The sequence below is a fragment of the Lathyrus oleraceus genome, chromosome 6 (genome assembly GCF_024323335.1).
Source record: "Lathyrus oleraceus cultivar Zhongwan6 chromosome 6, CAAS_Psat_ZW6_1.0, whole genome shotgun sequence".
Taxonomy (NCBI): Eukaryota; Viridiplantae; Streptophyta; class Magnoliopsida; order Fabales; family Fabaceae; genus Lathyrus; species Lathyrus oleraceus.
In genome coordinates, this window is record NC_066584.1 from 315757587 (window position 1) to 315771172 (window position 13586).

Here is a 13586-nt window from a genome sequence, read left to right on the forward strand (position 1 = left end):
CCACTCCACTAAAAACCATGAAACTACCCTCTCTCCACTAGACCATTTATGATTAGCTATTATTTACAAAAACAACTTGGGTATATAAACAGAACTAGCTGAAGATAGTTTAGAAAACAAATTAATTAAAATGGGATGGGCTACTGCTATTGGACCACTTATCTAAATGATGGAGGAATATAAAACACAACCATAGCCGCCTGGCTGTTGGTTTTTCAAAAGAAAAATTAATTGGTAGAGATAAACATGAATATGTTACTATTACCCATATACCAAAGTTAATGACCAACTGTAAGGGAAACTAAATGGTCACTTAAATGGGATTTAATGGTTTGTTGAAGAAAGAACAAATAATAAATAAAAAACGAAAAGAAAAAGTGAGGACGCCGATGAGAGTCCCAGAACTCAGTCATTTTCCTCCCAAATTTCGTTCTCAGAATCTCTCTATCTCACCCCTCATCGTCCTCGCTCTCACAACACTCTCTCAATCTCCCAATCGCATCCTCAAACTCACAACGCTCTCTCAATCTCCCAATCGCATCCTCAAACTCACAACGCTCTCTCAATCTCCCAATCGCATCCTCAAACTTCCAACGCTCTCTCAATCTCCCAATCGCATCCTCAAACTCCCAATCACTCGCATCAATCTCTCCATCATTCGCTCGTCCTCAACCTTCCTCAAACTTCACTCTACATGCAAACAGAGACAAAGGTTTTAACGAGATTTAAACAGGATAAAACTCACCTTCGGCGAGGATTCCTGCGGTGGCGGTGAGCTTGCAAGCTTCTGATTTATCGTCTCTCTTCTGGGTTTTTGATTTTGGGATTAGGGTTTCTTCTTCTCTTGAAATTGCGGTCGCCTCCGAATTTTAGGGTCCTTCTTCCGTCTCTCCTTCGCCTCTATTTATCTCCACAGCTTTAGGGTTTCGGATGGGTATCCAGAGATTCAAAAAAGAAACTTCCTGGAAGTGCTTTTAGGTGCTCAGAATCGGATTGCCTTCTTTGATGCTTGGACTTGGAAAAAGTAATCTGAACCTATGCTTTCTCTTTGAATTTTGTCTCAACTCTGTTTTGGGTATTTTTCTGAATTTTCTACAGCCTTGCTAATTACCTGTATTTTTACTGTAGTGAAAATTCTTGTAACCTGGAGGTTGTGGATGAGGTTGAGGCTCAACATAGGCCTGCTGGTATTGATCTTTGTCCAGGGTATTTGCTGCAAGTCGTTTCACGTTTTGACTTGGCTTGGCAACTGCTGGCTTCTTAGCTGCTGCAGAAAGCTTGAACGAGCCTTTAACCTCAGCAGGCTTTCCAAAAGCAACATTCTTCTTCAAATTTTGGAGCAATAGCTTCTTGAAGTTTCCAGGAAGCTGTTTCTGTTTCTCTTTAATGAATTTCACAATCGCGTATTGGCTCGAACCGTTCTTCTCCTTCAACGACACTATTGCATCCTTAATCGTCTCTTTGTAAGTAGGATGGGAAACAAGGTTTCGTGGTTTGGAATCTTTCTTAGGTTCGGTTTCCTTGACTTTTGACAACACTTTGAAGATATACCATCTGATGCTGTTTGCTTATGAGATTTTTATCATGTTCAGGTATACCACCCTCACTAGCGGTAAAATTACCTGCACATTCCAGGCCTTGGGACACAGCGGTCGCAAAGTTTTGGATTCTGTTTGATGCTTAATGCCGGTCATAAACTTGTGACTAGTTTTACAAGGTAATGTTGCAAGACGGAATTTTTAAGTCGACAATGGTATGCGAACAATAGTTATATTATATGCTGCAAACTTGCTTTTTTTTGTGAGTTTTGAAATTTAAACTTGTCCTTCTTTATTGGTTTCAGGTGATACCGTAACTGCAAGTACTTCATCCTGAATGTGGGTGACGGCGACTAAAAAAATGACTGAGCCTATTGAAATGCATCAAGACCCCTGTAGAGAAAGGAACAATTCTCCTCCTGAAGAGCTCTGCAATATGTGAGTAAGCTTTGAGTTTCTGCAAGGGATATAGGCCGCTTTGGAAGCAAGTGCAGAAATAACATCGCCGAGCACTAAAAGAGACTTGTTAATAAATTGCGATTCCTTCAGTCCTTCTCTCTTGGCTTCAGTTTTTCCCACACGTTCACTACCTGCTAAGCCTGCTAGCCAAAGGTGACTCCTTGTTTTCTGGCCATTAATTAATTCTCCCCAACAACAGTTACTCGCAACAAGCAATGAGATCGACTGCTTTGTTCATTAGCAGAAATGGATTCAACAGATCTGACTCTATTCGAAAAGATTTCACAATATCTTCAACTATTGCGTCCAGTGAATTACCTTTATCATTACGCTTAAAATTCTGGTATGCCCGCAACTCTTTGTCGCATTTATTTTCCTTTTTTCCATTCAATAGCGAATTAACTTCTTCATAAATCTTGCTTTGTTGAAAATTGGCTGCAGGATTTGCTCATTCAACTCGTGAAGACTTGTTTTCAGACATGAAAAGACTTGCTGCACTAGTTAAGATATCTTCAATCTTGTCAACTGTCTTTGAATACACCATCAAAATCAGATTCCCTAGGTATCTCATCCATGGCAGCACCGCCTTTTTTCATTAAGTGATGCTTCAGGATCAATCCACTTCTTTACTTCCACTTTATCAAATGAGGTATGTGGTTCATCTCTGTAAACTGTTGGCTCATCGTGTTCCTGCTTCATATTTGCAAATTATCCAAAATGGCTTGATGAATGAAAATCAACTTTCAGGTGCGGCATAACTGTTGGAGGTATAACCCTATCAAGAGCTGTGGCAAAATTTGCACTTGGCTGGACAGATGGCCTTCGGAACTTCAGGAAAGTCCAACATGTCAGAGTCCGAATCAGAATCAAATTGCTCTTTTTGGGGCGTATCATGAGTGGAATACAACTTCCCATCATGTTTTCAATGCTTAACTTGATGAATTGAAACTGGCCTTATACTGTGAATTCATTTGAGTAGCCAATCTTCTACAATTAGCTGCCATTGCCGTAATGCGTTCTTTGCCATAAGCTGAATGGCAGGTATGACAAAGACTCTCAATTTTATCCTTATGTGCCATTTTCATTATGATGCTAACACCACAACATATCTCATCACCGTATTTTCACTGTTTCAGATGTTGAGCAGTCAAGCCCATCTCCACAGTGCGAATCAGACATGACTTTCCTCCTTGGTCACTCATGGTTGTCCTTCATATTCAAGGTGAGAGTAGAGAAGGGGGAGCAGAGGTAGAGAAATACGTGAGTGCTGCAGGGACTGATGGACTTCCAGCTTTAATCAACCTCTTGCTGAATCCAGAGCAATTTTAACCCTTGCCGTCCATGACAAAGGTTCCCCATCTATACCGCGAAGAAGTTGACTCAAGTTCCTATTTTCATCTTTTTATCCCAGCTTTCTGTTGTAATAAGCTTATCGTTCAACACTGCATAATAGGCTTCAATGAAACCTTCTTGAGCATTTTTGTTTGCCAAAATGAAGTTGACCGGTTTTGTTAGCTAAAATGAAGTTGATCGGTTTTGTTAGCTTAAATGAAGTTGACCGGTAGCATTAGCTAGTTCTTTATACAAAAACTTCTCTGATTTTTTCACTTTAATGCCAATGATATTAGCAGGACTCGTAGAATCAGAAGTTCTATATGCCGCATTAACGGAGACTTCAATGACCGATGGTTTTCTCAGAGAGAAATTCTTGATTCCCTTGGTTCGTCTTTCAGCAACATGTAATATAGAATGCAAAATCTTAATGGCATTCGTTCCGCAACTGCTCCAAGGGATGTTCCAATGATAGTTCCACCTGATAGACCTCTAGTGCTTGTGAAGATGCACATAATTACTAGCATTCACGTCTTTCTCAGGAATATAAACCGAACCAGTCCCTTAGCTAAAATTCACACCAGAATTACTTCTGTAATAACTTAACATCAACTTTAGTCTTATTCGAAATCAAATTCCAAAGAAATCTCAATTCTAAAAGGATAAGTGATAACCAAACCATAATCCTTGGGAACATCACTAGTCCCACAAAACAATTAACAACAACATTAAGAGTTCCTCCAAATTAGCTTGCTGTACATCAACATGAACAGAACCATCCTCAAGAGGAACTCCTTTGAGAAAACCAACAGGTGGCTTAAACACAACCGAATTCTTAACTTTCCGATACATAACGGTCCAATTATGTTGGTGCTCTTCTGTTGACAACTTCCTTGGTAGCAAATCTGCCCAGGCTGAATCCTCGGTTGGTGTTACATGATAGTGAGACATCACTTCTTTCTCCCATGTCTCATTCTTTGATGTCCCTAATTCATGTTGCAATGTATGTGATTGAGTAAGACTGTTTGTGCATTCTCTTGCAGCAGCATAACCACACAACATGAAGGCCACACAAACATATAAAAGAGCCTCCATGTTTCAGAGAACCAATCAAAGTGGAGGTAAAATAAATGGAACTGAAAGGCAGCCCAAAAATTTACAACTGAATTGAACCAAAATCAAAAGGGATGAACTTTGACAAAAGGATAGCACGGGTGAGAAAGTTACAGACATGGTTACGTGAAGAACGATTCTTTGTGAACAAGAAAACGAAAATATGGTGGAAAAATTTTCAGGGCCAAAATCAGGGTATGACAACTGTGTATCCGATTTATCAAGCGTGCCAGCATTATTTGAATTCAATAACCAACATTAATTCCAATTTTTTGGTCTATATTCCAGGTTCTATTTTAATTGCTTATGCCTTGTCTTATTTTTAATTATCATAATAGCATGTTCGTTCTTGAATCCATGTTCGGCTAAACCAATCGATATCGGTATGTAAGTACCGTCGGAACGACGGGATTCATAAATGATTTGTGTTGACTTTTATAAAATATTATTTTATGGTTATAGTTTCTTGTTCTAAATTCGAAACTATTTCCGTACGAGAATACAAAGTGAACAAAGGTTACGGTCAATAAAAACGAGAGTTTGAGGTTTTAACCGGATAGCTGAAACTAGACATTAATTCTAAATACAGCGAGAGCGCTTTAGGGTTAATTATACTTTATTTATTTCCAAAAATTACTTTTAATTCAAATGAGACAGCGAGAGAAAAGCATTCTGGTTTAAGAGTATAGTCAGAGTCAACAACACGAGAGTGTGAGATAAAGTCTTTTAAATAAATAATTTCTACTGAAGAGTATTTTTACGTTTAAGATTACACCAACTATTTATCGAATCCCCGAAGTTTGATTTGTTACATACCGATATCCCACATTTAAATATTTATATTAAAGTTCTGTTTATGTTAGTAGTTATTTCTCATCATCCCTCAACCCCTAGAGAAATCATCAGCCTTAGATTTACGTAGTAATATTAGATAACGGTAAGTTTGATTATTAGTCCTTTGGGTTCGATAATATTTAAAACTACGTGATACGACTGTGCACTTGCAGTCACAAATCCTATAGACATACTAAGTTGCGACCAACGAGCCTTATATTTCTTGGGCTCACTTCCTTTCATAGAAGACACATCAAGGCCTTGGTTAGTGGGGATAAACTTTTCCCCTGAGGATTTTTCAAAACCCTTAACTTGGGTATCATCTTTCTCGACCTTATTACCATCAAGTAAACTCTCTTCTAACTTGGTGGTTAGAGGAGGTTCTGATGCGTTCTCTTGAATGCAACCGCTTAGCAATTCACCCAAACAGCAAGAGTCCCTTAAAGAAGGGTCCTTTAACAGGTTTTCTAAAATGAATTGAATTTGCTCATCACATATTTGAAAGGTCAACTTCCCTCTCTTGACAAAGGCATTAAGCTAACACTAGCTCCTAAATCACATAGAGCTCTCTCAAAGTCCATGCTACCTATATGACAAGGGATAGAGAAAACTTTCGGATCTTTGAGCTTAAGGATAGCCATATTTTGTATCACGACACTACTATCAAGGGTCATAGACACAGTTTCATGGTCATCTAGCTTTATTTTATTGGAAAGAAACTATTTTAATAACTTGGCATATGAGTGCATTTGAGTTAGCACCTAGGTGAAAGGCACATGGAGATGGATCTTCTTGACGAGTTCCACAAACTTTTTGAATCGGACTTCCACTGTGGCTTTCATAAACCTTTATGGGGAAGGAACAATAGATTTGTAGGAAGTAGGAGCAACATAGGGTGCCTCCTTCTCAACCTTTTCAATGACCTACTTTCAGGCGGTGTTTGCACACTCACTTCAACCTCTCTCTCTCTCTCTCTCTCTCTCTCTCTCCTCTCTCTCTCTCTCTCTACCCTTAGAACTATCCACTTCCTTACCACTATGGGTTGTCACAAAATTCAAATGTCCCTTAGGATTTTGCCTGGGCTTCCCCAAAAATGATCCAAGAGGGACAGAAGAAGAGATTTGTTGTTGTACCACTTGGGAGATTTGAGTCTCCAACATTTTTGTATGAGTGACAACATTATCAACCTTGGTGTTCAATTGCCTAAGTGCCTCATTGGCGAGGAGGTTTTGATTTCTAAACTCATTGTTCTAACGGGTTTGTGTCAAAATAAAATTTTCCATCAAATGTTCAAGATTAGATTTCTTAGTCTCGGTTGTGTAGCTTTTTGGAAATCCGAAGGTCCTATTGCTTGTTGGTGGTTGTTGTTCCTATAAATGAAGTTAGGGTGATCATTCCATCCTAGATTGTAGGTGTTAGAGTAAGGGTTGTTATTTTTCTTATTGTTCACAAAGTTAGCATTCTCTATTGGGTGGATCCTCCGTGAGGATAGTTTGACAATCTTTACCGGTATGCCCATTAACTCCACATATCTCACAGTAAAGTGTTGCGGGAGAAACAGAAGTAATAGGGGCTGGAATAGTAGGTGCGAAATATTAGATGCTTAGGCTATCTATCTTGTGGTAAAGATAATCTACCTTATCGTTCATGTGATCAAACACATTAACCTCATACATACCATCAGTTTTAGGAGTAGACTTAGCGGCAACTTGTCGCACACTTCCTATTGAGTGGTGGTTTTTGGCCATCTCTTATATTAAATTGTAGGATACATCTTAAGAACTATTCATTAGGGATCCTATGGAAGCCGCATCTAAGGTCATCCTTGTGCAGTAAAGGAAACCATTATAAAAATATGGATAATCATCCACTTCTCACGCCCATGGAAATGGTATAGTCTTAGAAAATATTTATAACACTCACACACGTCAAATAAGGACTCTCAGTGTTCTTGCCTAAAGTTGTTGACCTCATTCCTAACTTGGTCCGTTTTACTTGGCGGAAAGTACCGCACTAGAAAGGTCGCTTTCAATTAGGTCCATGAAGTAATAGAATTGGCGGGCAAGGATTGGAGTCAAGCTCACGAGCGGTTTCTTAAAGAAAAGGGAAATAGACGAAGGCGGGTGGCATTTTGATCAACATCATTTTTCTTAATGATACATAATTATCAACAAAAATAAAAAGATAAATATTAGGATTTTTTGAAGGCAAACTGGCAAATTGGTTTTGTTGCACCATACCGATCAAGGAAGGTTTTAGTTCAAAATTATAAGCCACAATCGGCGGGTGCACAATATTATAATATGGTTCATATTAAGTGGGAGTAGCATAATCCTTAATGGGATTAGTATCAATGGATCAACCATAGCTTGTAATCTAAGATTTCAGTGTGTCTCGAGTAAGAAACGCTCGATTTTGTCAACAGACTCAACTAAGCTATCAACAAAACGAGTTCTACGCATACAAGAGCAGCGAGAATAACATCAAACAAACAAAAAAGTAAGCTCTAGTATATATGATGATTAAACATAAATTCAATATTCAATGCAATTGGTCCCCAACAGCGACACCAAAAACTCGATGCAACCGCAAGTGCACGGTTGTTCCAAAGTAATAAAATAGATATCGAACCACAAAGACTAATGGTTTAAGTACCGAAATCTTTTCCTATCGGTGTATATCGAGAGAAATAAAAAAGAGAGATTTTGGTAAACATCTTAAAAGAAAAAGCAATAAAATAGAAATAAGTTAACGAAAAAATCAGTCAAATCTCAAATTGGGGAACACAAGACTCGGGGTTACAATTCATGTTTCTAACACAATCATACAATATTTATTTCATCTATTACGAGAATTTTGAATAAATTATAGAAAATAGATAAAATTGGGCACTACCTTGCTTTCGCTAGCGCATTACCCCTATCATCGACGGATAACTGTCTACTTTCACATCGTCTGGATTATTATTCGCCGAGTCATTAATTTTTCATAACTATATGTTTTCTCAAATTCGTCTATCGTCTCTCGCATCGTCCAAATTAGGTTGTTTAAAAATCCGCACTCTAGTATCGACATATATCCTTTCATACTACAATTGATACATGAGAACCACTTACTTTCGTAATGAATTTAGAATGCATGAACTCAAATTATAAAATAAATTTAATTAAAATTCCCATTGTTGATAGTAATAAATCATACTATAGGTCATGAAACAATCCCCATAACCCTCAGTCCTTTGGAGACTACTCACTCATGGTGAGGGCAAACACAATCTCAGAGGTATTTATCATCAAACTTATAATAATCAAATACAAGAGATGAACAATTCAAATAAAATGAATTATAAAACCTGAAATATGAATAACCTTGTTCCGAAAATTTCTCCATTGGAGACTTGAGTTACAAAGAAAATTAGAATAAAAACTAGGAATAAAAAGTGACAAAAGTTGAGAACCCTAAACTCATAACAGGCTATGAGTTTTCTAGGGATATAATAAAAGTGTAAAATATCCTTGGTTCAATGCAAAATATTCCGATTTGATACAGATCCAATCATGCCTAAGAGGTACAATTAAGAGTGAATAATTATATTTATGGAAGCAAAAACAAATCTGGAATTTTCTCTTGCCTTCATGCTACGGCTTATAGCAGCTACTACAGATGGCCATTGTAGGTCCCTGATTCTTGTACCAAAGGGGATTCAAATGGGGGGCTAGGGCATAATGTTTCTATGGCCCTTAGCAGCTGCTACGGTGGCCATAGCAGGCCCCTGGTTTTTGTATGAGATAAATTTCCAAATTTCCATTTTGCTCCATTTTGCTTGCCTTTGCACCCTCTTGGTCTTGGATTCTCATTAGACCTTAGAATTCACAAGAAAACACAAACCAAAGCATAAAACATGACAAACAAATAGAAATTAAACAAAATGTGGTAAAATACTAAATGAAAACTACTAGAAAGAACGATGCAAAAAACACTTATCAATATATGAGATAGGATATTTTCACAAGTTCTACCCATGAACCTTCTTACAACATGTTCCATTCTGGAACCAAATCTTAGTGTGGGAGCGGCGATGATGATGAATCATGACTTCTGACACGGTGGAGTCGGGGGACCTGCAATATTAACACTTCAACGTTCAAGTCAACATATGAGAAAAAAGAGTGAAACAAAATTGATTTTGAAACTTGGTACCTCTATTTGGTGAATTTTCTATAAATATATAGAGAGGAAAATAGTGAACTCTCTATTTATTATGAGTGAAATACGGAGAACCGTTTGATGCACTTGCCGTGGAGATCTCTCGTGATCATTAGGATGATAATCCCCGTGTACTGAGAATATTCTAGAAGGAGTGGAACCCCTTCCCGGTTGTTGGCCGAGGTCGATTTGATCAAACCATAACAATTACCCTTTAAGCTCTTGCTGATGGATAGGGAGGCGAGGGATCTATGTTTCAGCTTTAGACGTCGACCATCCCTTGATCACCTTGGGACAGAAGAAGGAGAAATGCTCTAGTTTATTTAGGGAATTATGCATTTATTGCATCATAATTCAAATGTATTTTCGGAGGTATTATCATTACGACTCTTGGGGAACCAAAATACTTGAGTGTTATGTGCGAGTGATTAGACATGTTTGTTGAAGTCTCTTTATATGCTAGAATATAGTTTCCTTTCGAAGGGTGAATGTCATTTTCTCTTGAATCCTTTTCCCAAGTCTAACAGTTACCTTCTTCTTTAGCGTTTCATATTCCTCCAACTGTAAAGTTAGTGCAACACAGACAAGAAATCATAGAAAAGTATTCATAAGTCCCATAAGGATACTCAATCTCCTTGGGTGTACCCTGTTTACTATTCTACCATTTATGATTTCTCTAAAATGGATGATCTTGATGATGCCTTCACTGAAGTTGGTTTACCATCTCACTGGGGAATCTTGAGTACCGTTGAAGATGAAAGAATATGCAGCCAGTATGGTGAATGCATCGTTCATTTCTATGAGTGTGCTTCTCTATCTTAGGTCTTCGTATCCCTTTTATTGCCTTTGAGGTAGAAATTTTGAAGCACCTGGTAATAGCTCATTCACAACTTCATTCTACAAGTTTGGTGTACGTGAAATCCTACTAGTATTAGCAAGAGTACCGAAAAGGAAAGTGCTATGTAACCATTTTCTTTCATCTCTTTAAAGGTCATCCTAGTCCTATGACTCGCGGATGTAGTCGAGGGTTGATTCATTTGGATCTGAACATGCACAACTTTGAACCTCTCATATATTGCAGTTTATGCTATCGGGAATGGAGTGGAATGAAGATGTGCTGAGTTATTTCCTAAGTATTGGATCGGGGGTCACTTTCTGATGGGGGATAACATGTATGTATATATCCACATGGACCTTTTTGATGAGGATCGATACTAGAAGGCCTGACTAGTGAAGTTTATCAGCAAACTGGGATAATTAAGTGGAGGTATTCGGGTGAAGGAGGTCGAAAAGAGATTTTGACAACATCTTATTGACATTTAATTACTGATAGGGCCTGCTCTAAGGATAAAACAGAAACCATCTATAGTAAATGATATGCAAATGTTATACCTGGCCCGCCTGGTTATGTTCCTATTTCCTAATCATATCATATGTTATACCTATATCATTTACCTCCATGTTTATATACAAATATGGAAATAATAAATGATAATTGATGTTTTTTGAAATATTATTTTCTATCTTACTACACATAGAGACAAGAAATATGGGGTACGATCGATGATAATGATGCCCAATGCACTGATAAAGTCAGGGGTGCTGCCAGAGATGCTTTGCACGTCCGGAAACATCAATCATTTCCCCACAGGAAATCATGTCCCACACCTATCTGGAAAATTGACACTCCAAATGTCGGGGTGGATTGGCCACACGTCTACCTCTGACCGAGTTTTCATTTGGTGGAGGAAAGGGGAACCGACCTTTGGTTAGGAACAAACCTGGTAACATCCAATTAACTTTGAGGGAATACCTCATAAGTTTGCAAAAATATAGATTGCACACTCAGGATCCTAAAAACACGCTTCAAACATGTATGAAAACATGGAATAAAACATTTCATTCAAAAAGAGAGACGTAGAAGCATTCTCTACTTCATGCATGTATCTATATCATGAAGTTTTAGACAACAATTTTATCCTTCATTTGTTGCTTCTCAGCATGGTGCCAGTCAGACTAAAAAGCCTCCCAGTGACTGGATCCACCAAGGGCCAAAGTAGTATAGGAACTCCAGGTAAATTGAACTAGGTCAAAAAGAGATTTTGACAACATCTTATTGACATTCAACTACCAAATGAAAACTCGATCAGAGGTAGACGTGTGGCCAATCCACCACGACATTTGGAGTGTTTATTTGCCAGATAGGTGTGGGACGTGATTTCCTGTAGGGAAATGATTGATGTTTCTGGAAGTGCAAAGCATCTCTGGCAGCACCCCTGACTTTATCAGTGCATTGGGTATCAATATCATTGATCGTACCCCATATTTCTTGTCGCTATGTGTAGTAAGATAGAAAATAATATTTCAAAAAAAAACACAACTATCATTTATTATTTCCATATGTGTATATAAACATGGAGATAAATAATATAGGTATAACATTTGATATGATTAGGAAATAGGAACATAACCAGGCGGGCCAATTGCTGCTTTTCATTTTCATTTTCTTTCCTTAGTTTGGCCATTTCTTGGAGGACTGGTGCCCATTCTACTAAGTTTCTCGGTGAGGGAAGCAACATTAATCTCAATGTCCATGCCTTTTCCCTGATATTTATGGAGATCCTGGTATATTCTCTTTTCTCCCTCTAGGCTAGAGCTGATGGTGGCCGATTCTCTTTGCGAAGGGTCGTTCTAAGATGTAGTTGTAAATGTCCTTGCAAGGAACAACAATACATTGAGTACTTACCACCCGAATGACATTTCTGTCACCCACGTAAACCATTAGATCCATGTATCCCCAAGGGGAATTGTAGTTCCATTGAACGCCTCGAGATTGGAGCCTTCATATGAAAATAAGTCGCTTCGGTCCAACCCCATCTTCTCGAACAATTTCGAGTGCATGATATCCCAGGAGTTGCCACCATCAATGAGTGTCCGGAATATGTCAGATTGTCCAATCGTAACATTGATTACCAAGGGAAAGATCTTGTTAGAAATTCCTCCGATCTTCTTTGAGTCTCGGTGATAGGGATATTATTTAATAATTATTAGTTAGATATTTTAATTAGTGTTTTAATATATTATGTATTATTATGTTTTAGAATTTTCTTAGGTGTTTAGGATTTTGCCACATGGATGGCTAGGATGTATTGAGAATTCTATATATTAATTATAATGTGTTATTTTGGAAATCAATCAAATTAATGAAATTATTTTGTTTCCCATTTTATCTTCTTATTCCTAGTATATGAGTTAATTGCATGTTTATTAGTTTTAGTTGATAACATTCTATCATTGGTGCTTTCATTTTGATCTCATTTCTGCTAAATGGGGTTGCAATTTTGGAGTTTTTACGGAGTAGAAGATGCATATTAGTGGATTCTTTTAACCAAATTTTTTTCGGGCTAGAGAAACTTTGGAAAACGAGAAGATGATTGTGGCTGCAAAGGCCATGGAAGCTCATGCTCTAAAATAGTGGCTATGGTGGTCTTTTCATCACATAAATCCTAGTTGGGAAACATTTACGATCGTACTATTATGGGGTTTTAAATCTAAATGAAGAATATTTTACCAATAGAAGAAGAAAATGAGCCAAATCTAGAGGAGTCAACTCTGGATTCAAAGAAAGAAACTTCTTTTCATGAAGATTTTATTGTGGAACCATTCAATGGAATTGTTCATGGATTTGTTGGGGGAAAAAGTGACAAAAAATATATCTCTGAAGGGTTCTATGATGTTACTTCCGATGATTTTTTTTGTAATATTTTTAGCGATAACTTTGGCGTCACTTCCAACAATATCTTGTTGGTGTAACCCCTAGAGGCCAATACTTTTGGTACTTGTAGCGAATTATTTATTAATAATAAAAGGATTTTTCTTTATTATGTTTGTCTAATAAAGTTCCTAGAATAGATAGTCCGTTTAATGTATCGAGTGTGACTTAATCATGAGATCACATTAAACATAAGGAGACTATTTTTAAAGTATCCATAGTCGAGCTTTATTGTGAAGTGGGATAACATTAAAGCATTAAGACTATTATGTATATAGACTGATGATCACATCTCATGGATCATGGATAAGGAGTTATCAAGTCTTAAACAT

The 13586-nt window shown here is 37.6% G+C and overlaps 1 protein-coding gene across 1 annotated transcript; it reads right to left on the reverse strand.

Moving 5' to 3' along the window:
• Window positions 1–1103: 1103 nt before the first annotated feature.
• LOC127095412 (histone H1) lies at window positions 1104–2696 on the reverse strand. Its single transcript, XM_051034107.1, has 2 exons — window positions 2581–2696; window positions 1104–1560 (listed from the first exon to the last, which is right to left on the reverse strand). Exons 1-2 carry the CDS (start codon window positions 2694–2696, stop codon window positions 1104–1106), a joined length of 573 nt encoding a protein of 190 aa, XP_050890064.1.
• Window positions 2697–13586: the final 10890 nt, after the last annotated feature.